This window comes from Gymnoscopelus braueri (genome assembly GCF_963280865.1).
Source record: "Gymnoscopelus braueri genome assembly, chromosome: 8".
NCBI lineage: Eukaryota > Metazoa > Chordata > Actinopteri > Myctophiformes > Myctophidae > Gymnoscopelus > Gymnoscopelus braueri.
Window position 1 is genome coordinate 561,670 of NC_137609.1, and position 24,930 is coordinate 586,599.

Below are 24,930 nucleotides of genomic sequence, written 5' to 3' on the forward strand. Positions count from 1 at the left end.
GTGTGTGTGTGTGTGTGTGTGTGTGTGTGTGTGTGTGTGCGCGTGCGCGCACACCAGTGGCGTACACAGACCTTATTACAGATGGGTTTTCAGATCAAAAGGGCCCTGGCACGCAAGCACGCGCGTGCAGCATGCGTGCCTTGCGCGCAGCGAACATTTCCGGTTATTTGTTGTTTTGTATTTTTTACTTTAAATCGGTTAATTCGGTCCACAGAGCTGGATAGGGCCCCTATATTGGAAATGACTAAAAGTAGGTGAATTTGTATGTATATAATATGGGTGGCTATTTTTGTATATTAAAAACAAAATGAATGAACAAAAAAAAAAAATCGCCAGCAGGGGGGCCCCCTTGCGGTGAAATCCCATGTATGGGTCATCACACACATGCATGTAGTCGCATACACACACATACATGTGCACGTAGACAGGCGGGGGGGGGGGGGGGGGTTGGGTGGTGTTCAGTTAAGCAAGATTGACAATTTGTCCTAGTAAGGAATCACAGGCAATCAGTGGTGCGTTGCGGGCTTACAGGTCCGCTATGTTCAATGGAGAGAGAGGGAAGAGAGAGAGATGGAGGGGGGAGGGTAGAGACAGTGAAACAAGAAAGATGAGAGAGGATAACAGAGCTTGAGTGAGTTGGGTCAGAGAGAGAACAGGTGTGTGTTATAAATATAGTGTACCCACTAATCTGCTCTGTGCACTGCGTAGTATTACCTTATACACTGAACCTCTGCTCTGCATAGTATTACCTTAAACACTGAACCTCTGCTCTGCATAGTATTACCTTAAACACTGAACCTCTGCTCTGCATAGTATTACTTTAAACACTGAACCTCTGCTCTGCATAGTATTACCTTAAACACTGAACCTCTGCATAGTATTACTTTAAACACTGAACCTCTGCATAGTATTACCTTAAACACTGAACCTCTGCATAGTATCACCTTAAACACTGAACCTCTGCATAGTATCACCTTAAACACTGAACCTCTGCACAGTATCACCTTAAACACTGAACCTCTGCATAGTATTACCTTAAACACTGAACCTCTGCATAGTATTACCTTAAACACTGAACCTCTGCATAGTATTACCTTAAACACTGAACCTCTGCTCTGCATAGTATTACCTTAAACACTGAACCTCTGCATAGTATCACCTTAAACACTGAACCTCTGCATAGTATTACCTTAAACACTGAACCTCTGCATAGTATTACCTTAAACACTGAACCTCTGCATAGTATTACCTTAAACACTGAACCTCTGCATAGTATTACCTTAAACACTGAACCTCTGCATAGTATTACCTTAAACACTGAACCTCTGCATAGTATTACCTTAAACACCGTACCATGGAGAGGAGAGTAACATTACCATAAACACACTGCCTCAATGGAGAGGAGAGTGAGGGTGAAGAGAGTGGAGAAAGCACGCACACGCACACACACACACACACACACACACACACACACACACACACACACACACACACACACACACACACACACACACACACACACACACACACACACACACACACACACACCATATAGAGCAGTGTAGTGTTGTAAACTTCAGATGGTTGTAGTGTGTCCTTATTCCCAGCAGAACCCTTTCAGAGAGGAACTGTTAAAAGCTTTTCTCACCCATGCACACTATTTGTTCTCTGAGGGACCCCCACCCCCCCCTCCTGCCACACCAACGGGCCCCTCACCACAACTCACCATCATCTGTTGTCTGTCTTAAGTGCCGACGGGGGCCCTTACAGGCCTGTATCTTTGTATCTGCATGTCGCTGGGTTCCGTTGCAAATGAGTGGGTGGCCTGTTGCTTTGTAGCTGCCAGTGCGAATGCAAAATAAATAAGTGTCTGATCTTAACGCATTAATTGCCAGGTATTCATTAATTAATTAATCCGCCACTGCCAGCGGTTTTACCTTATTTTGAGTCTTTTTGACGATCCACAGATTATTTAATTTTTTCAACCCAGATGTAAACAAACGATGTCTCGGTGGAAAGACAAGCCTCTCTTCTTTCCACCGAAAAACAAAACGACAAAACAACATTGTAACCGAGATCGTCAGTTCTGCAGTTATCGGCAGTTGAATATAGCTGGTTTTTACCAAAAACGCAATCTGGGAAAATAAATCAGAGATATACAGTATATTGTTTTATAGATCTGATAACATTGTAGCGGACGGGGGTGAAAATGTTTTAGAGGTGGATCATTTCCGGGTGGATCCTTCTCTCGAAGTCAAGGCATCATTCATAGGTTGGCGAAGAGCGCCCTCTAGCGTAATAATCACTGAAAAACACCATGATGACTTAATACTACGCCTTTGGCAGTCAACGTGTTAAACTGAGCTAGAAACAGAACTGTGTCTAAACGGTAACACAGATACATAAATACTCTGTGTGTCTAAACGGTAACACAGATATATAAATGCTCTGTGTGTCTGAACGGTAACACAGATATATAAATGCTCTGTGTGTCTGAACGGTAACACAGATACATAAATGCTCTGTGTGTCTGAACGGTAACACAGATATATAAATGCTCTGTGTGTCTGAACGGTAACACAGATACATAAATGCTCTGTGTGTCTGAACGGTAACACAGATATATAAATGCTCTGTGTGTCTGAACGGTAACACAGATATATAAATGCTCTGTGTGTCTGAACGGTAACACAGATACATAAATGCTCTGTGTGTCTGAACGGTAACACAGATATATAAATGCTCTGTGTGTCTGAACGGTAACACAGATACATAAATGCTCTGTGTGTCTGAACGGTAACACAGATATATAAATGCTCTGTGTGTCTAAACGGTAACACAGATACGTACTCTGAGGCCACCAAGGACCTCCGCATGTTGCAGGAAAGAGAACAAGCAAAAGCAGTTAACCATCTACCGCGTGTGTGTGTGTGTGTGTGTGTGTGTGTGTGTGTGTGTGTGTGTGTGTGTGTGTGTGTGTGTGTGTGTGTGTGTGTGTGTGTGTGTGTGTGTGTGTGTGTGTGTGTGTGTGTGTGTGCGCGCAGGGGCGCCGATATTTGTCAGCTCTATTGGTTGCTCTACCACGTGTGAGCGCATTTTTTTTTCCGGTTTCTGGGCGGATATTTAACTTTTTTGGGGGGGTTTTGTAACTTTAATTCGGTTTAATTACCTGCTAGGTGAAGACCTGGAGGCCTGGAGCCAGCAAAACATAAACAAATTTGAGCGCGCTGCGAGTACGAGCGTGCGGCTGCGCGCTGCGAGTATGAGCGCACGGCTGCGCGCCCCCCTCGCCCACTGGGTGCTCGTCATTTCTCCTGGGTGCTTTAGCCCTGAGGTACCCGCAGTATCGGCGCCCTTGTGTGTGTGTGTGTGTGTGCGTGTGTGTGTGTGTGTGTGTGTGTGTGTGTGTGTGTGTGTGTGTGTGTGTGTGTGTGTGTGTGTGTGTGTGTGTGTGTGTGTGTGTGTGTGTGTGTGTGTGTGTGTGTGTGTGTGGGCAGGGTGGGACCGAGGTTTTCACAGAAACGAGGAGGGAGTATGAACAGGAAGTCATGTCCAGACCAACACATTCTCACTACCAGGTCATCATACGTTGGCGCTTGGCCGACGTAACTTTCCCGTCAGACGGGGACGTGACATTTACCTCCTTTTGAGTCACATGGCGACGAGGACACATCGTTATGTATTATTCTCTGCCTGTCGGTGTGGGACTAGAACCAGTGGTGGAAAGTACATTATAGTCAAGTACAATTTTGAGGTACTTTTGCTTTACTGGGGAGTATTTCCAATTTTCAGTACTGTATTTACTTCTACTCCACTACATCTCAGAGGCAAACATTGTACTTTTACTCCACAACAAGTATTTAGAAACTTTAATTACTAGTTACTTTGTAGATCTTGATTGTTATTACAAAACATACATTACCCACTTCAGTCTTACTGTATATACATTGCAGCCTTTTGAAAATAGCCAATCTACAAGTGCACAATGTGTCGCATCGCAACACATTGTGAACTTGTAGATCTGCTATTTTCAAAAGATTTCTATACATTTGAAAACTTGTGAAATGGGACATTCTGCATAATAAGTACAATTTGATACCAATGCTTTAATACTTGCACTCAAGTCAATTTTATATTCCGGACTTTTACTTGTAACCGAGTATTTATACATTGCAGTATTGATACTTTTACTTAAGTTAACAATGTGAGTACATTTTTCCACCTCTGACCAGAACTACCACTAAGTCGTCAAAAGCTGGACAGCGCACAGCTCGGCTTGCGCCTCGCTCGGACACTTGCATTATTGATTGCTTGAATACTTTATTAGTCAAACATTTACACAGCACAGACAGCACAGTAAAACACTTGACCTAAAAAGGATAACACAAAAAAAGTCCTGGGGACTTGTTTCCATCATGGTCCTATGTATTCAATTTGCTTCTGACTTGTCTTTAAGTTTCCGGGGTTGCGCACGGAGGTGACGCTACTGCGCATGCGAGACGGCGCGCAGAGTGGTGCAACACGCATCACATAGGCCCCAAATAGGCCCTGCCCGTCACATTTCCCAACCAGGAAGAAGGGGTGAGAAGGGAGTATGTAGCCTACGCTGGGTGAGCAACTCCATACAAGTGAATGGGAGGGGTTTTCCGGTGCCCTGTCTATTATTTTTAACTCTATGTATAAGTGCTACAAACCTGCCAGCAGGGCTGCGTAATCATGACTATGGCAACAGTGACATCGCTGGGCTGTGAGGGAATTACGCTACGCGTAATTTAAATCTTCATAGCTCACATAGAGCCCTATTCTGGGTGAGATTTGAACAAACCACTAATTACGGATTTCGGACTAGGCAAGAGGCGTTTCCCCGCAAAATTCGGTATTCTATGGCACCCCCCTCACCCGCCAAACACCTGAGCTACCCGTTACATTATGCATAGGTGTGGTTTGGGCGTTACTTTGATAAAACCAATCACCGTGCCAGAAGCCATTGCCTTTGGCAATGGAGAAGACTGCGCTAGCCGTCATCCCCGATCCAATATATGCTCTAGCCTATCTACCTGTCTGCACTGTTGCCTGGTCTGATTATTATAAGCCACATTGGGCTTGTTTCCTTCTTTTTTTTTATTTTATCCAAATACATTTTTATATTAATTTGTAGCCTATTGTGTTCACAATAAGCTTGTCATATTAGTCAGATCCGGAATAGTATATGAAAGCCATTTAAAATATTTATACTATTGGTACACACCGGCTGCTCCCAAATAATTAATTACATCATGTTGCGACAACGCTCCTACGTGGTACACAGACAAACAGTAGCACATGGGTATAATAAATTGGACAGTTTTAGGAAAGGTCTATAGCCTATGTACTCACGTTGGCTGTATTGTTCTATTTCCACCATTCTAATGGATTCCAGGGGTGTGTAAACATCTCTGTAGTAGCTCCATAGTTTCCTCTGAAGTGACGCAGTTAAAGTTAACTTACATCCATATTGTCCCCGTTATCTTTCATCATCCACCTTTGTTCAGTAATCCTGAACAGAGCTAAACTTTAAGTTTACATCAATCAAAGCCTCTCAAACCCAGACACATTGCTGCGATGCGTATGTGCGTCGCCTACCTACCCAAAATAACAGACATACAAGCTATCAACGGCGCTGCGTCATGTCTGTCGACAGCTTACAGATCTGTTATTTTGGACAGCATGCAATGAGGCGCGCGCGCCACGGAGAAGCCTAACACTAAACCAAAAACATTACATTACGTGGTCAACAACATACTAGACATGTAACTTGCTTGGAGCTTTTAATGCAGTGGTTCTCAACCTGTGGTTCGAGACCACAATGGAGCACCCAACGCCTGGCGAGCTTGTAGATCTGCTATTTTCACAATATTTATCTGTGGAACCGAGTCAAACAAAATGGGGGGGTCCCCAGTTCAAATATGGTTATTTTGGGGGGGTCATGAACGTAGCGTTTACGCGGGGAATATAATAATAATATAGGCTAATATATATAATATAGGCTATAATATAATATTCACCCGCAGCATGGGTTTAACGAGACAGCAGCCAAAATGAAAATCACACTAGATGATCCTATCATCTTATAAAAAAATGTAAGTGCTTAAGATTTTAGCCCAAACCCAACGGGACCCGGCCCGTCGGCACCGGCTGAGCCGGGTCTACGTTTTTTTTACATCCAAATAAATTCACATATTAATTAATTTGTAGCGTAGGCTATTGTGTTCACAATAAGCAACTTGTCATATTAGTCAGATCCCCAAGAGTATATGAAAGCCATTTAAAATAGTTATATATTCTTACACAGCTGATGCCAAATAACAATCAACAGGGCAGCGCAACGCAAAAGTAGGTCAAATCAATCGGCTGTCTTGTCATGACGCAGCAGCAGATCGAGCCCCCTTTAAAGTTTAAACCATAACATGACATCTTCAGACTATTGAGCTTTCTTCATGTCTTTTTCACCTCAAAGTAAATGTTGGATTATTTCTTCAAATGAGAGCACAGGCAGCGGGCAGTAGCCTAGAAGGTAACATTGGATGTGATTTCTCCATCGCAAAAATGATTACGGTTATTCTATGAAACATATATTTCATAGAATAACCATAATCATTTTTAAAATGGTTATGGGGCAGTGTATATGTTACAGTATGATTGGAGAACCAGTACGATTGAAGAAAGCGCGCTCGTTTTTACCACCCACCCAGCACTAGAGGGAGCCACAAGCCAGGCTTGTGCACAAACATATATGGCCACACACACACACACACACACAGTCACACACACACACACACACACACACACGCGCACACACACGCGCACGCGCTCATGCTTTTTTTGGTTTATTGAAAGCAGGACTGTTTAGATACTTTTATTGTGTTCTGGCTTTTGTTTTACTTTCTCCCTGACACACACACACACACACACACACACACACACACACACACACACACACACACACACACACACACACACACACACACACACACACACACACACAGTGATCCATGAAAAGAACTATTCTGTCCCTATCGGTTTACAAATCAAACGGCGCTGAGTCGACTAGTGGAGCGTCGGCCGGTCACCGCGGGCACTCGCGCCTGGAGGCGCGAGGGCGCGCTTCCTCGGCCTCAAGCTCCACTAAGTCGGCGCGCCGTGCGTGTGAACGCGTGTTCAGCGTTCCCCTCATAGATATTATGGTTCCCCTAGCGTAGCTTCCTGGTTGCTATGTGGGGGGGAACAACAAAAGACAGGTCTCCGTCGGCGCATCAAAGCCCCGCCTCTCCGCGCTCTCCTTCTCCTCCTCCTCGGAGGAGGAGAAGGAGAGAAGGAGAGGACGGGACGGTTTAAAACGCGAGGAGGAGGAGGAGGAGGAGGCTCCTCTTCCTCGCGAGCCTCGCGTAATAACCCCCCGCCTCGCAGCGCCGTCCTCCTCCTCCTCCTCGCGAGCCTCGCTAATAAACCCTGTCTCGAAAAGCCCCGCCTCGCCCCGAAGGAGCCCCGTGCCTAAAAACGAGCGCTCTGTCTTCAATCGTACTGGTTCTCCAAACGTACTGTGACATATATATTTATATAGCCCTATTTGCTCCAAGCTGTTTTTTAAATAAAATATAGACTGTTGGAAGAATTAACGAATTACCAAGATTTAATGAGAAATAAGGCTTCTTTAGAAAAATGACTGACGGGCTGGGCTGGGCCTAATTTGTCAATTATTAGTCGAGCCGGGCTGAAATATTTAGGGGATATGAAAGCTCTAGTTAGTAGTTTGAAGTGCTCATGTGGCTAGTTGCTTCTTTTTGTTTTCATAGACCTGCGGTTGCTTATTTCTCGCCAAGGCTGGCAACACGGCTCATGGTCCAACGCACAAAGCCATTGTAGTGTCTGTGTGCACTTGGCGGGTGCTTTTAGAAACCGGCGGGTGGTATTAGATTCCACTATCCCCCCCCCGAAACCCGTACCCATGTGTGTCTGTAGAATGCCAGTGTGGGGGATATAGCAACAACACGCCCACGGGCACACCTCCACGCGCAAATAACGGCGTCGGCATAATGGTGACGGGTAGAGCAGGTGCTAGAATAACCTATTGGGGCGGCGCAGCTCCATTATCCGGATTTAACGTGGTTTAGAGGGGGGGGGAAAGTGCTGGAGAATAGGGCGGTATGTCTCTCTCTCTCTCTCTCTCTCTCTCTCTCTCTCTCTCTCTCTCTCTCTCTGCTGCTATTTGATTGCAATGCCACATTCCACCTTCTCTGGTTGTTAGGAAAATGTATTGCAGAGAGAGAGAGAGAGAGAGAGAGAGAGAGAGAGAGAGAGAGAGAGAGAGAGAGAGAGAGAGAGAGAGAGAGAGATTTTTCTCTCTCTCTCTCTCTCTCTGCTGCTATTTGATTGCAATGCCACATTCCACCTTCTCTGGTTGTTAGGAAAATGTATTGCAGAGAGAGAGAGAGAGAGAGAGAGAGAGAGAGGAGAGAGAGAGAGAGAGAGAGAGAGAGAGAGAGAGAGAGATTGAGAGAGAGAGATTTTGTCAGAGACGTAACATGGTGTTTATTTTCCAGATATCCTTGTTCACAATCACAGGGCTTTTCTGTATCTAATCATTAATCCATTTCCTGCATTTTATCCATGATGTGTTTTTCCTCCCAAAACTATTATAAATAATGTATAGATGAAAACAAATTGATTAAACTTCAAATTCTTGCACACACACCCACCAACACGCACACACGCACAAACACGCATGCAAACACGTGCAAACATCTGTGTGTATGCACACGTACACACACACACCCACCAACACACACGCACGCTCAGGCCCAATGCAGGCGCACACATGTGAGCACACACACACATGCACCCTCGTGCAAACACGTGCACATACACACACACACACACACACACACACACACACACACACACACACACACACACACACACACACACACACACACACACACACACACACACACACACACACACACACACACACACACACACACACACACAGAGAGAGAATCGTTGTTACATGATCCAGAACACGTCTTGGAAGTGTAATTTGTCATGGCTGATGAGGCTTGTCCTCATGAGTGTGTGTGTGTGTGTGTGTGTGTGTGTGTGTGTGTGTGTGTGTGTGTGTGTGTGTGTGTGTGTGTGTGTGTGTGTGTGTGTGTGTGTGTGTGTGTGTGTGTGTGTGTGTGTTTGTACACTGTACTGTATGCGTTACTCTCTTACGGATCTTTGAAGTTTATCTCGCTCTGTTGTTCTCTCCACAGGCTCTCTCTCTCTCTCTCTCTCTCTCTCTCTCTCTCTCTCTCTCTCTCTCTCTCTCTCTCTCTCTCCTCTTTGAAGTCAACTGAATTGTGCTGACCTGTCTTTTGAACACAGCATTCCACCAAACAACAAACGTGTGTGTGTGTGTGTGTGTGTGTGTGTGTGTGTGTGTGTGTGTGTGTGTGTGTGTGTGTGTGTGTGTGTGTGTGTGTGTGTGTGTGTGTGTGTGTGTGTGTGTGTGTGCGCACATATTGACATAGATGGAAAAGACAGATAGACAAACAAGACAGAACAAAAGAGAGAGAGAGAGAGAGACGCATTGAGCCTGTAGATCGGCTATTTTCAAATGGATGAAAAACAAAGTAGGGCTTAGGTTTTTTAAAGCTTGTTCCTCATTCTTTCTGCATGGGGACCCCCTTGGAACCCCCTCAAGGACCCCTGGTGGTCCCCGGACCCCATTTTGTGAACTAGTTTCATAGAGGACTGATGTCACATGATGAAGTCCACATCCACATGGAAGACCCTGTTTGTTTGTTTGTTTGCAGTTGTTTTTTTTGCCGCTAAAAAATTTGACCGAGTAAAAATTGCTAAAATGAGTGAAAACATATATTAACCACTTCACCCCCATTTAAACTTTGTCTGTTTGAGAATAGCCGATCTACAAGCTCACAGCGCGTCGCAATGCGACGCGCTGTGAGCTTGTAGATCGGCGTATTATACACTTTAAACATAATGATTGTACTTCTCAAGTAAGTGTTTTGGGGGGGTTTTTTAAAGCAATTTTTGGGGCCTTTTTCTGCCTTTATTGATAGGATAGTAGACTGACAGGAAATGGGGAGAGAGTTTGGGGGTTGACACACAGCAAAGGTCATCGGGAGTCGAACCCACGACACGCTGTCAAACTGGATAACCAGCATAATGTGGTATGCGCCTGGACCGCTAGGCCAGCGGACGCCCCTTACTCAAGTGAATGTTGATTACCGGACTTTTAGTAAGACTTAAGTACTTACTTTGCATTGCAGTATTAATACTTTTACTTAACGCATTGGGTGCCAAAACCGTAAATCTACGGTTTTGCCAAAAAAGTGGCATTGAGTGCCAACCGTAAAAAAAAGATCTACGTGATCTACGTCTTTTTGTGGTTTAATAAACAATCGCTCTGTTCTCTGTAAAATCCGTCATCGGGTTCCCTTTCCACTCACTTCCCACTCACCCGGATGCAGAATTAGTGGGTTCCGTTTCCGGTTTTAGCTTGAAAATTTTGATTTTTTTTTTTAGGCAAAACAGGGCAAAACACGTTTTTTCACACGGTATAAAAAAATGAACGGAGAGCTCCGGTTATATTTCCTTTTCTCACACCTTGAGAGAGCCCTCCTCCTCTACTCCCTGTACACCTAGGACTGTGTGGCCATGCTTTATGTTCTCTCTGCCACTGTCACTAATCTCATCTATGACATTAGGTATGCCTGGGGTATTGGAGGCACATTTGAATATATTTAAATTTAAAATTCCCTTTTAAGCTGCTCAAGGGAAGCTTCTCGTTCTCTCTCGCTCTCGTTCTCTCGTTCTCTCGTTCTCTCGTTCTCTCTCTCTCTCTCTCTCTCTCTCTCTCTCTCTCTCTCTCTCTCTCTCTCTCTCTCTCTCTCTCTCTATTTCTCGCCCTCTCTCTTTATCTGTTTGTTTAATCCATTAAGACCCGGAAAGCATCTGTGTCATTTTTAGATTTATTTGGCTATTCAAAAATGTGCAGATCTACAAGCTCATAGCGCGGCACCGAGTGCTGCGCTATGAGCTTGTAGATTTGCTAATTTTGAAAAATCGTTATAATATCGGTGGTTCTCAAACAGACCACCCACAATGATATGTATTTGGCCGCGGACCCCCATGGACCCCCCAGAAGCAAATATTTTAGTAAAAAATGTTCACTTAAAAAAAAATATATATATATATATATATATATATATATATATATATATATATATATATATATATTCAAAGATTTGCAGACATTTTCACGATTTAAAAAAAATAGCAGATCTACAAGCTCATATTGCGGCACTTGGTGCCGCACTATGAGCTTGTAGATCTGCTATTTTTTATATTAAAATGACACAGATTTGTTCCCGGTCTTCATGGGTTAAAGTTGTATTTCCTGTGGGAAGCTTTACTCTGATATCTTGCCTGCTCAGTGTCTCGGGTTCATGTGGATCAGTGCACTCACACCTCAAACATTCATAAACCCTTCATACAGAGATCAGGTTCATGTGGATAAGCTCACTCACACCTCAAACATTCATAAACCATTCATAGGGAGATCATCAGGCTTGCCGAGTCTGTCTCTCTCGCTTCAAATCCCTTCTGAAAACTCAACGTTACAAAGGTGCTTTATTTGAGTTCAGTTTTGATGTATCTTTAGTTTCGATACATCTGTTGTGTTTAATCTGTTTATCGATTTATTTCACACTTGTGTTGTGTTTTTGTGTTTTTATTTTCTCTTCAGCAAAACTTGCCTGTCATGCCTATAGTGCGTGCCAAAAATCCTGAAGGGGGCGTCAATTGGTAGCGGCAGACATCTTTGTGGGGTATAAATAGGTTGACTTAACATTGCCCCCCACCATTATGTCTGCAGCTACTATGCCACGCCCCCCGTGGTGATGACATGTTGGCAAGCACTACTATAGGTTTATGTCTTGTTTTGTCATTTCTTCTGTTAAGCACACAACTCTGCTCTTGAAATGTGCTGAGAGAGAGAGAGAGAGAGAGAGAGAGAGAGAGAGAGAGAGAGAGAGAGAGAGAGAGAGAGAGAGAGAGAGAGAGAGAGAGAGAGAGAGAGAGAGAGAGAGAGAGAGAGTACATACACAGTATACATTAGTGATGTATCCCTTTAAGAACCTTTGGCCCAATTTATGCTTAGTTGCTTAGTTTGTGAAAACCATAGCGACGATAGCCAATCTGCAACTGCGATGCTATTGTCAGCATGTCTGTTGTCGTGCGTTGTAACTCTGTGGGCCTCGCCGTAGAATGCCATCATAAACTTAAACTCCTGCATCCTCACTTTTTGCTTCTTTTTTTTCATTTCAACGTTGCTGCCGTCTGTCTTCATAAAGAACAGAGGAGATGAGGCCAGAACAGGCCAACTGTTCTCCTCTGGAGGAACAAAAACACTCTGATGTGCACGTTCATTATTTCCTCTTGTAATGAAAGTCAATGAAATATGATAAAACTAGCATGCAGAGAAGAACACAGGCATTGTTCAGAAGCTATACAACTTATTGTACATTTTAAAAGCTGTAATCCCCCAAAAACGTATCTGAATGAATAAAGTGTGATTTTAAAGCAATCTGTGTGGTAGAGTACATGTACACTGTAATCCACAGACCGATGCTTCTGTAAGCATACTCTGATGTGTTTGCTATATTTGTGAGGGTTAATGTCTTCACAAGCAGTGGTGGAAAAAGTACTCAAATGTTTAAGTAAAAGTATCAATACTGCGATGTAGAAGTACTCTGTTACAAGTAAAAGTCCGGAATTCAAAATTTACTTGAGTAAAAGTACATAATTATTGGTATCAAAATGTACTTAAAGTACCAAAAGTAAAAGTACTAAAATGTTTGAAAATAGCAAATCGATGCGACGCGTTGTGAGCTTGTAGATCTGCTATTTTCAAATAGCCTAGGTATAAAATATGGCTAAAGTGGATAATGATAATGTGTTTTATAATATAATAATTTATATCTGCAAAGTAATTAATAACTAAGTTTTCAAATAATTGTAGTGGAGTAAAAGTATAATGTTTGCCTCTGAGATGTAGTGGAGTAGTAAGTAAAAGTACTGAAAAATGGAAATACTCCAGTAAAGTAAAAATACCTACACATTGTACTTAAGTACAGTACTTGAGTACATGTACTTAGTTACTTTACACCACTGTTCACAAGTATAGCTTTTGAGAAATTGTGAGGACAATAACTTACGATGGATTTATGAGGACGATATGTTAGAGAAACTCTCTGACTCTTTAGGATTCAAACTGGCAGGGGCGCCGATATTTATAAGCTCTAGTGGATGCGCAACCTGGCACACATGCACGCGCGTGCGCAATTTTTGCGGGTTTTGGGCGGATAATTTACTTTTTTGGGGGGGGTTTGTAACTTTATTTCGGTTAATTCGGTTTATTCAGTGGCGATCTGAACCAGGCGATCTGATTTTGAAAAAAAAAAAAATATATATTATTATTATTATTTATTTATTTTTGACCAGCACCCAGTGGGTGCTCCTCATTTCACCATGGGTGCTTTAGCCCCGAGGCACCCACAGTATCGGCGCCCTTGGGTGTTCACAAAAGCTTGAGGAGACGTGACAATGACCCCAAAATTGTTTGAAAGTGAAATACCTTTTACCAGGAAAGATTCAGATTTGGGTTAGGTTTAGACATTTAGATATTAGGTTTGGGGTTGGAGTTATGTCCGATTTTTACTTAGTTGTGTGCTGGTGTTGTACACCAAAAATAGCAGATCTGTGGCGCGCTGTGAGCTCATGGATTGGCTGTTTTCAGCTTAAGGGTTAGAAATACCACAATTATTGTTTTTATGACATTCATAAAATCGGCATCCTTGAATATTCATGTTAATAACTGTAGTATTGTGTGTGTGTGTGTGTGTGTGTGTGTGTGTGTGTGTGTGTGTGTGTGTGTGTGTGTGTGTGTGTGTGTGTGTGTGTGTGTGTGTGTGTGTGTGTGTGTGTGTGTGTGTGTGTGTGTGTGTGTGTGTGTGTGAGAGAGAGTGATGTCCGTGTTGCATGTATGACAGTGCTACAATAGATCGATCAAATGTAGCCATACATTATACTTGGGTTGCAAAAACTAAAATAGGGATTGATCATTCATCTTTTATTGTTTTGTTTTTTTTGTCATAGATTCAATTGATTGGTTTTATTAAGTGTTGCGCCTGTACCGAGAACGGTAATCCATGTGATGTGTGTTTTATGTGTGTTTTATGTGTGTTGTATCATATGTGTGTTTTATGTGTGTTGTATCATATGTGTGTTTTATGTGTGTGTTGTAGGACTGACGGTGCTGCAGAAGATCCTGGACACGGCAGCAGAGAAAACCTGGCAGGTGACCTCTGTGAACCTGGACACCCTGACCGAGGCGGCCTTCATCAAACTGCTGCTGGACCTGGACTTAAAGAGAGAGCACCATATTATCATAGACTGTGAACCAGAGAGACTCAACTCTATACTGAACATAGTAAGTAAGAGAGAGCACCACATCATCATAGACTGTGAACCAGAGAGACTCAACTCTATACTGAACATAGTAAGTAAGAGAGAGCACCACATCATCATAGACTGTGAACCAGAGAGACTCAACTCTATACTGAACATAGTAAGTAAGAGAGAGCACCACATCATCATAGACTGTGAACCAGAGAGACTCAACTCTATACTGAACATAGTACGTAAGAGAGAGCACCACAATATCATAGACTGTGAACCAGAGAGACTCAACTCTATACTGAACATAGTAAGTAAGAGAGAGCACCATATTATCATAGACTGTGAACCAGAGAGACTCAACTCTATACTGAATATAGTAAGTAAGAGAGAGCAACATAGTAAGAACAACACACTGTGTGTGTGTGTGTGTGTGTGTGTGTGTGTGTGTGTGTGTGTGTGTGTGTGGGTGTGTGTGTGTGTGTGTGTGTGTGTGTGTGTGTGTGTGTGTGTGTGTGTGTGTGTGTGTGTGTGTGTGTGTGTGTGTGTGTGTGTGTGTGTGTGTGTGTGTGTGTGTGTGTGCGTGCGTGCGTGCGTGCGTGTGTGTGGGGACTATAACAGAGAGTACCACATTATCCATCCTCCATAGTCAAAACACACATAAAAATTCACATTAGGCCTAGGCTAAACAGGTGGTTGCTAAGGTCTAATATGCAGTCTATATGGTCTAATATGTGGTTACTATGGTAAAACAGGTGGTTGCTAGGGTAAAACAGTGGTTGCTAGGGTCTAATCGGTGGTTGGTAGGGTATGATAGGTGGTTGCTATGGTCTAATATGGTGTTGCTAGGGTCTAATAAGCAGTTGCTAGGCTCCACTGTAGCTAAATAGGATTTCCCCATTGAAATGAATGGGATTTTTTTAGCAGTAAAAAGTGAAATATCTCTAAAAGTACAAATTATTTCAAAAATTCAAATGGTAGCCAATATGTCCTAAGTAGGCTGAACGTTATAGAGTTGGAAAGGAGTTTCTAGCTAAAAGTATGAATTTCCCCATTGAAATGAATGGGATTTTTTTTAGCAGTAAAAAGTGAAATATCTCTAAAAGAAAAAAATATTTCAAAAAATTAAATGGTAGCCGACATGTCCTGAGTAGGCCGAACGTTGAAGAGTTGGAACGTAGTTTAAAAGTATGAAGGACTAGTTAGGGGCCAAAAAACGGTCCCACAAATAGTGAAGATAACATTAATAGATAGACTATAAAGATACAAGTTTAAGAACCGATGTGTTATAGAAACCCCCCCCCCCCCACATATAATGTAACAAAATTATAGTAATAATATTAATACATGCAATTTCTATAGAGCCTTTCTAGAAATCAAAAGTCGCTTTACAAAACAAAACAAACAAAACATCTTTATTACGAAACAATGACAAAAAAATACACTAGTGTAAAAAGCTAAGCAAAGCAATATTCAACATTTTTTAATGAGGATTTAAATGAGTAAAGACAACGTTCTGATACACAGACATTAACGTTGTAAGATTAATTGAATGTGGGTGAGACAAGTTTGTTTTGAGGTCCTCCCTCAGAAACACTGGAGATGTAATTGTCTGTATTCTGGTGCATTTTAACAGAGTTTATAGTGTCTGGGGTGAGTCGCTCAAAATCAGGAGAAACTCTGGATACGTTTTAATTGAGGAGCCAAGAAGGAGACAGGAGGGTAAAACGTGTTGGCAGGTATGGCCATATACCCCTTCAATCTGCTCCCGTATCATCCAGCCCTCTTTTTGCAGTGGTGAAAAAAGCACTCAAATGTTTTACTAAAGCAAAAGTATCAATGTAGAAATACTCTGTTACAAGAAAAAGTCCGGAATTCAAAATGTACTTGGGTAAAAGTACAAAAGTATTGGCATCAAAATGTTCTTAAAGTATCAAAAGTACTCATTATGCAGAAATCTTCCATTTCATGTTTTCCAAATGCATAAAATCATTTGAAAATAGCTAATCTACAAGCTCACAATGCGTCGCATCGCGAGCTTGTAGATCGGTTATTTTCAAATAGCCGAAGTCTATATAGAGCTGAAGTGGTTAATGCATGTTTTACAATAATATTTAAAATCTACAAAGTAACTAAAGTTGTCCAGTAATTGCAGTGGAGTGCCTCTGAGATGTAGTGGAATAGAAGTAAAAGTACAGAAAATTTGAAATACTCCTGTAAAGTAAAAAAAATACAGTACTTGAGTACTATACTATATGTAATATAGTTACTTTACACCACTACTTTTAGAGTTTATAGAGTCTGGGGTGAGTCGCTCAAAATCAGGAGAAACTCTGGATACGTTTCAATTGAGGAGCCAAGAAGGAGACAGGAGGGTAAAACTCGTTGGCAGGTATGGCCATACCCCCCTTCAATATGCTCCCGTTACCCGTACCAGCCATCCATCCCACTTCTAACACCACACCGTGCCGAGGTGCTCATGGCCTGACATGCTGCCCTGGGGCTAAAGACACCTAAAGCACTAGTCATTAGTCACTCCGGATTACTACGTCAGCTAAATCCCTGCAGTAAATGGTGAATATAATTGTCAATTACCGTCACCTTCCATGTGCCGATAATGAGCGGTGAAGTTGCGGGGTGACAACTATGGGGGGACATTTTGTCAGTTTTGCTCCTGTTCTTTTTAACGTTGAAACAGTGACTTTCGGGGGAAGAGAAAAGACAAAAAAAAAAGTAGTGAGGTAGTAAGCAGGGAGCAGTACTTGGAAAGTCTTCCACCAAGGCTACATGCAAACTGGCTTCAGATTGGAATCACAGTGGGGTAAAGTAGCAAAGTACATTTACTCAAGTACTGTACTTGAGTATAGTTTTGAGTTATTTTGACTTTATTGGAGTATTTCCAATGTTCAGTACGTTTATTTCTACTCCACTACATCTCAAAGGCAAATATTGTACTTTTATTCCACTACAATGAATCGAAAACTTGAGTTACTTAACACAGTTAATAGATTTTGAGTATTATTACAAAACTTACACTACCCACTTCAGCCCTATATATATTTTGGCCATTTGAAAATAGCCGATCTACAAGCTCACACTGTGTCGCAATGCGTCACATTGTGAGCTTGTAGATCTGCTATTTTCAAAAGATGATTTCTTTTTTAAACTTGTGAAATGGGACATTCTGCATAATGAGTAGGCCTACTTTAACTTGTGGTACTTTCAGTACATTTGTATGCCAATACTTCTGTACTTTTACTCAAGTACATTTTGAATTTCGGACTTGTACTTGTAATCGAGTATTTCTGCATTGCGGTATTGATACTTTTACTTAAGTACAAAATGCTAGTACTTTTCCCACCACTGATAAGCCAGGAGCAATACTTGTGTGAAAGTGAAAATTCTTCCACTAAGGATACATGCAAACTGGCGGCCCACATCATGTTTTTGGCGTATTCAGATTGGAATCATATTGGTTTCATCAAGTTTTGTTGCAAATCAGAAGTGGTATGAAATCAGATTTGAATCGGATTTCTAAAGATGTCTCAGTCTGGACACTCTGACACTGAATCCTAATTGTCTCCGGCAGGCCGAAAGGCATGGCCGAGACTATGTTTTGCACCCCGTCCGTCCGTCCGTCTGTCTGTCTCTCTGTCTGTGATCATATAATCTCCGGCACTGTTGGCCCAGTCACTGAGAAACTGTGCACACACACTCCCTGGATGCCAAAGCCGAACTTCTGCCCCGAATGTTTCAGATTGGCCTGTTATAGCGCCACCAGGAGGCCAATTTGTGAAAAACACATTTTTAGATATTAATCCTACATATTTTGTCCAAACATCACACACATCAGTATACAGTATCTCTATAGTCATGTGATCAACAAGGATTTGTCCGATTTCCCATATTTCATCCTGATTGGCTAAGAATGGCTTCCAAAGTTTTCAGGAGTGGTCGTTTTGAACAAAAGGCCTCAATTCATGAACGCAGCATGTCCGTGAAATTGTGCACGCACATTCCCACTAGGCAGAGGAAGAAATGCCCTTTTCACATGTGTAAGGCCTGTTATAGCGCCACCAGCAGGTCTAATTTAGCAAAGCACATTTTTGGAAGGAGAGACAGAGAGACAAACAGAAAGACAGAGAGATAGGAGAGACATAGGAACAGAGGAAGAGAGAGAGGGAGAGACAGAAAGACGGAGAGAAGGCGATATATTGAGAAGGAGAGACAGAGAGACAGACAGACAGAAAGACAGAGAGAAGGAGAGACAGAGAGACAGACAGAGGGAGGGAGAGAGAGAAGGAGAGACAGAGAGATATGAGCAATACAGCAGCAACAACAGTAAGACACAGTCTAACTATCACAGCAGTGTCATTATAGAGGGACTTTTTTATAAAGTTTTCAAACATTTTCAGAAATAGCATCATATCCACAAGCCCACAGCGGGTCATGATGCAACACATTGTGCCTCTACTGTCTCTGTTGTAGTAGGATCTCCACTTTTCTCTCCTCTCCTCTCCTCTCCTCTCCTCTCCTCTCCTCTCCTCTCCTCTCCTCTCCTCTCCTCTCCTCTCCTCTCCTCTCCTCTCCTCTCCTCTCCTCTCCCCTCCCTTCGCCTCCTCTCTTCTCCTCCCTCCCTTGGGAGGCCTTATGTGCTCAGACAGCGGTTAAGAGCCTATTAGAAAGCATGTCAGGGTCAGGACATAGAACACACACACACACACACACACACACACACACACACACACACACACACACACACACACACACACACACACACACACACACACACACACACACACACACACACACACACACACACACTGGTCAGGGGTCTGCCATCACAATAGCCACACCAGGGACCATTGTTCCTATTCCTATTGGCTGAGGTTTAAACAGCCATAACTTCAGTTCTCAGCATGCTGAAGGCCCCAAACTTGGTGGGTGCTTTTACGGGCAATAGTGGACGGGCTGTAATTGCTTAAGCCCCACCCCCTCTGTTTTCCTATTGGCTGGGCCTCAAACAGCCATAACTCCAGTTCCTAGCATGCTACAGGCTCCAAGCTTCGTGGGTGGTCCAGTTACTAATCAATTATTAATCATTAATCAAAAATGACCATTCTGTTTTTTCCTTCCTACATCCAGTTTGTCGGATTGCCTTGAAACGTCCCCCACACACTCTTTGAGGGGTCTGAAGTTCAATGGAGTTCAGGTTTTACCAGGACACCCGAAACTCTGCCTACCCTCCCATTTTTGGGTACAAGGAAGCAAAACGGCAACGACCGGAAGTTTATCAGACCACCGGAAGTGGGTGAAATTGCAATGTATCTTCCACTCCGATCATTTCTTTGCCCTTACCTCCCGAACGCAAGCTCACACAGCGGTACGATCAAAACCAAGTAAAGTTAAGAAATTGTTGCTGTCGGAGCAGAAATCTCCATATTTCAACTGTTTGTGTTTTTTTGTATTTTAACGCCCTACTTGATCTTACTACATAGCATCACACAAAAGCATCAAAAGTAGCAGATCTACAAGCTTGAAACGTGGCGCGAAGCGACACGTTTTGAGCTTGTAGATCTGCTACTTTTGAATTTGAATCCTGAAAAGTACCGTTTTGAGGATTCCACCCGACAGAGACGAAATGTACTTAGTTACTTCACTTGTCAGAGTTACACACACAGCACAAACTACAACACAATGGCCCACTTCTGCTGCAAACTCGTCCCAAAGCCCTCCACAACAAAAGACCTTATTAAAAATGTAGTGCTGATGATGGACGGGAGACAATCAAAGAGGAATAGCCTAGTTAGTACGTCTGTTTGTATTAGTAATGTGCTGAAGCAAGCTGGCACCGTCTTCTGGACGTTTGAAGTTTGTCACAGTTGCTGAGTCCACATAATCACAATGTTCAGATTAGGCATTTTTCTCTCTTCCTCTCGATTGTTTTGTTTTTCAGTTTTTCAGCAGGACTTGTACCTGACAGCAGATTCAGAGACAGGAAAGTTAACAGAGAGACAGAGGAGAGGACAAGCAGGAGAAATATATAAAACTCTTTCTAATTACCTAAAAAAGTTGATTTCCACCCATGCAAAGCAAGTTAACTTTTGAGCACTTAGAAAAGCACCATATATATCTGAGATATTATTGTGGGCTCGCTGCCCTACTATAGATGTCCTCACTATTTATTTATTAATCTCCCCAAAACTTTGGCACCTAACTACTCCTACATACTGTACTTATACCTAGAAACACCATTCAAACTTTAACATGGTCAGCTTACTGAGGAATCGTGTGTGTGTGTGTGTGTGTGTGTGTGTACATGAATCTTTGAAATGTTTCACTTCAAAAGTTCAGACAATTATAATTTCAATGGAAAATGTTGGTACATCACAACAACAAAAAAAGCTGATATACAATGTGATATGTTTTGAGCTTGTAGATCTGCTACTTCGGAAAAAGCTTGACAATCTTGTGAGTACTTTTACTTTGGTACTTTTTTGGATGGCAATACTTTTGTACATCTCAAGCTCCAATTGAACACTAATGGTGTGTATTGGTTAACACTAATGGTGTGTATTGGTCAACGCAACCCCATTCAACTCCCCACCCCCCTCTCAATCTTTGTCGGGTGGAAACGTCATTATGTCCAAAACTGTTACTTTTCAAGATTCAAATTCAAAAACAGCAAAGCAGTAGATTTACAAGCTCAAAATGCGTCCGCTTCCGACCCACAATTTGAGAACCATCGCTAAAGGCAGACTTTGACAGTAGTACCAAGTAGTCGGAGGAATTAATTAGCATGACAACAACATTGGAAAAAACAGGGGGCTTCTCTAAAATAAAAATACAAATACGAATACGAAATTGGCTGGTAGTCTGGTTCTAAAGAGAAGGATCCTTCCTTCCTTTCCTTTCCCTGCAGGAAGAGAATAAGAGTGCCAAAAAACACTCACCCGTTAATACGTTGGGAACTGGGACTGCCAGCTGCTAGCATAACACCAGTCAATTAGCATCCGTAAGCGAGGCGTTTGGCTGGTGAATCCAGTCCAACCATGTGGCTCCAAACCTCAACTTCCTTTCCTTTTGTGTCTCCTACCGAAGCCGTCGCCGGTCATCAAATTATTGGCTTAGGAATGCGACAAAAACAAAACAATCTCCATGAATTCAAGTCTCTATGGGGTGAGTAATTGATAAAGAAAAACGTAATTTTGGGGTGAACTATCGCTTTAATGGTGAGTGCCAAGCAGGGAGGCATTGGGTCATAGAGGCATTTGTGTAATAGTCCTTGATATGACCCGGCCGGGGGGATCGAACCCCCAACCTCCCACACACCAGGATGGAGGCAGACACTCACACATACAAGTAGTGTTTAATAGTCTTAAGAGATGGTTTTAAAGAAACACATTAGACCACCATGAGCACAGAAATGTATTCTCTCTCTCTCTCTTTTCTGGCCTTTTTCTCTCTTTTCCTCCATCTCTGTGTCTCAGTGTGTTTGACAGAGAGGATGGAGGATGAGCCATTAAGCCCTCAAAGTGGAAGGAAGACCTCCAATTAACTGCTGTTAGAGAGAGACACACACACACACGCACACACACACACACACACACACACACACACACACACACACACACACACACACACACACACACACACACACACACACACACACACACACACACACACACACACACACACACGCTCACACACACACGCTCACACACCCACGCACTCACACACGCTCTCACACACGCTCTCACACACGCACACACACACACACACACACACACACACACACACACACACACACACGCATACGTGCGGGTATGAGGAGGACAGAGGAGGATGCTGCCAAGACACGCGGGGCAGATGTATAATGGCTGGGTTTTTATCATCATTAGAAGAACCACAGCAAAAGATTTAATGGCCAAATAATTTATTCTCTCTCTCTCTCTCTCTCTCTCTCTCTCTCTCTCTCTCTCTCTCTCTCTCTCTCTCTCTCTCTCTCTCTCTCTCTCTCTCCTTCCTACAGATTGCGGCTCAAAAGAGGAACTTAAAGCCCTATCATTTCATCCTGGCAAATCTGGTAAGTCTGTCCTCGCTTCTGTCTGTCTGTCTGTCTGTCTGTCTGTCTGTCTGTCTGTCTGTCTGTCTGTCTGTCGTAGATTTCAGAGGCTGCTTGGCAGTGGTGTAAAGTAACTAAGTGCATACTGTACTTAAAGCACGACTTCACCGATTTTCAACCTATCTTCATATAATTGGTCCTCACTAATACTCATGATAAAATGGTACTATTTTTTTCTACTTGGTCTGTGTCGCATAGGAGGGCTGTGGACAGTCTAGAAACCCGTCTACCAGTGACATCATCGTTAGGCATGATTTTTTTTTCCAACAAGATTTAAAACATTTAATTTAGATTTTTATTAACATGAGAACAATGGCTTCTTTTATTGCATTGCAACTTTCCAGGAATAGAAAGCTTGCAGTTTCTATTAGCTTGGATTCCCCATTGATGATGTCACTGGTAGACGGGACTCTGAACTGTCCACAGCCCTCCTCTGAGACACAGACCGAGTAGAAAAATGTTTTACCATTTTATCATGAGTATTAGTGAGGACCAATTATATGAAGACTACAATTGTTTGAAAACTTAAGTAGTTACTAGTTACTTTGAAGATACAAATTATTATATTATAAAACATACATTAACCACTTAAGCCTTGTTTTATACGTAGGATATTTGAAAATAGCAGATCTACAAGCTCACAACGCGTCGCATCGCGACGCGTTGTGAGCTTGTAGATCTGCTATTTTCAAACATTATAGTACTTTTACTTGTGGTGCCTTAAGTACATTTTGATACCAATACTTTTGAACTTTTACTCAAGTAATTTTTTTATTCCGGACTTTGACTTGTAACAGAATATTTACATTGCAGTATTGACACTTTTACTTAAGTAGAGTACTTTTTCCGCCACTGCTGCGTTGACGCCACACACTGAGGGTACTCTTAGGGGGGGCGTTCTCACGCTGACTGACTTTTAGGAATAAAACAAAACACTGAAGGAAGGAGGAAGAAAGAACCCCACTTAACTCTGACAGAATACAAATGGACCCGTTAGGGTCCATTTGGTTCCATTTGTATTCTGTCAGAGTTACAGAGCGTGTAAGGGTCCATTTAGAACCCCCTCAAGTGATAGATGTAACTAGCCTGATTGTCAGACTGAAGCTGTGTGGAGCTTCAGTCTGACATTGGCTCCAGTGTAGGCGATTACAAGGGGGAGGGGATTCGAATTTCCCTAAACCAATCACAAGAGATCCACGGATCCGCCTACATCTGTCGTCATCGCACAGCTTGTTTTAGCAGATCTTCGCTGATTGGCTTGTCGTTAGACCCACCCCCACCTCCGACTCTCATTGGACAATACATTTTTGTACCGAATAAATCCTAGGTTCACATTACAACACCAGACCAAGAGGGGGCGGTCCACTCAGAGAGTGGGCGGGGTCTATGGTGTGGAAGCAGGCTAAGATGTAACTACACTGAGACTGGCTGGGATCTGTGATGTCAGAAGGTGAAAGGTCAGCCAGTCTCAGGACCAGTTGACTGAGACGAGGACGTTATAATGGTACAGGCAGGGTCACTATTTTTCAGTGGTGTAAAGTAACTAAGTACATTTACTCAAGTACTCTACTCAAGTACAATGTTGAGGTACTTTTACTTTACTGGAGTATTTCCAGTTTTCAGTACTTTTACTTCTACTCCACTACATCTCAGAAACAAATATTGTACTTTTACTCCACTACAATTATTTGAAAACTTTGGATGTCAATGGATTCTATAACAATATATATCTAAATATGTTGAGCCATGTCCTGATTGGAATTTTGGATTTGAACTGAACGCTTGATGGCATAGAAAAGCCCTAATCTATGTGATGTCTGTGTGCTGGTATTCAGACAGTACTACTCTATATGATGTGTTTGTGCTGGTATTCAGACGGTACTACTCTATATGATGTGTTTGTGCTGGTATTCAGACGGTACTACTCTATGTGATGTGTTTGTGCTGGTATTCAGACGGTACTACTCTATTTGATGAGTGTGTGTGTGTGCTGGCATTCAGATCTCTGAGCACGCCGAAACAAATTCCAATTGGTAATAAATGACTGCATTCATAGAATATTCTATGAATATTATATATAAATATTCTTGGTTCAAAACATAGCTTCACAGTGACTGTGGGTTTCAGGTGAAGTCTTTGTAGATGTTAAGGGCTTCAATGTGGGAAAGGTGACGAGGAGTGTATAGGAGGGCATACAGGGATGTATTTAGGGCATTGCATAGGAGGGTACACAGTGATGTATGTAGGGCATTGCATAGGAGGGTGTACAGTGATGTATTTAGGGCATGTGCATACGAGGAGGG

The 24,930-nt window shown here is 42.6% G+C and overlaps 1 protein-coding gene across 1 annotated transcript in view; it reads left to right on the forward strand.

Moving 5' to 3' along the window:
* Positions 1 to 24,930, forward strand: part of LOC308091175 (glutamate receptor 1-like) — a gene marked incomplete at both ends in the record, with an annotated part of 191,888 nt that overhangs the window by 64,295 nt on the left and 102,663 nt on the right. Inside the window, 2 exons of the mRNA XM_080436598.1 lie at positions 14,352 to 14,536; positions 22,535 to 22,588. Of these exons, the coding sequence (XP_080292724.1) occupies positions 14,352 to 14,536; positions 22,535 to 22,588 (239 nt within the window). The remainder of the gene's footprint in view (positions 1 to 14,351; positions 14,537 to 22,534; positions 22,589 to 24,930) is intronic.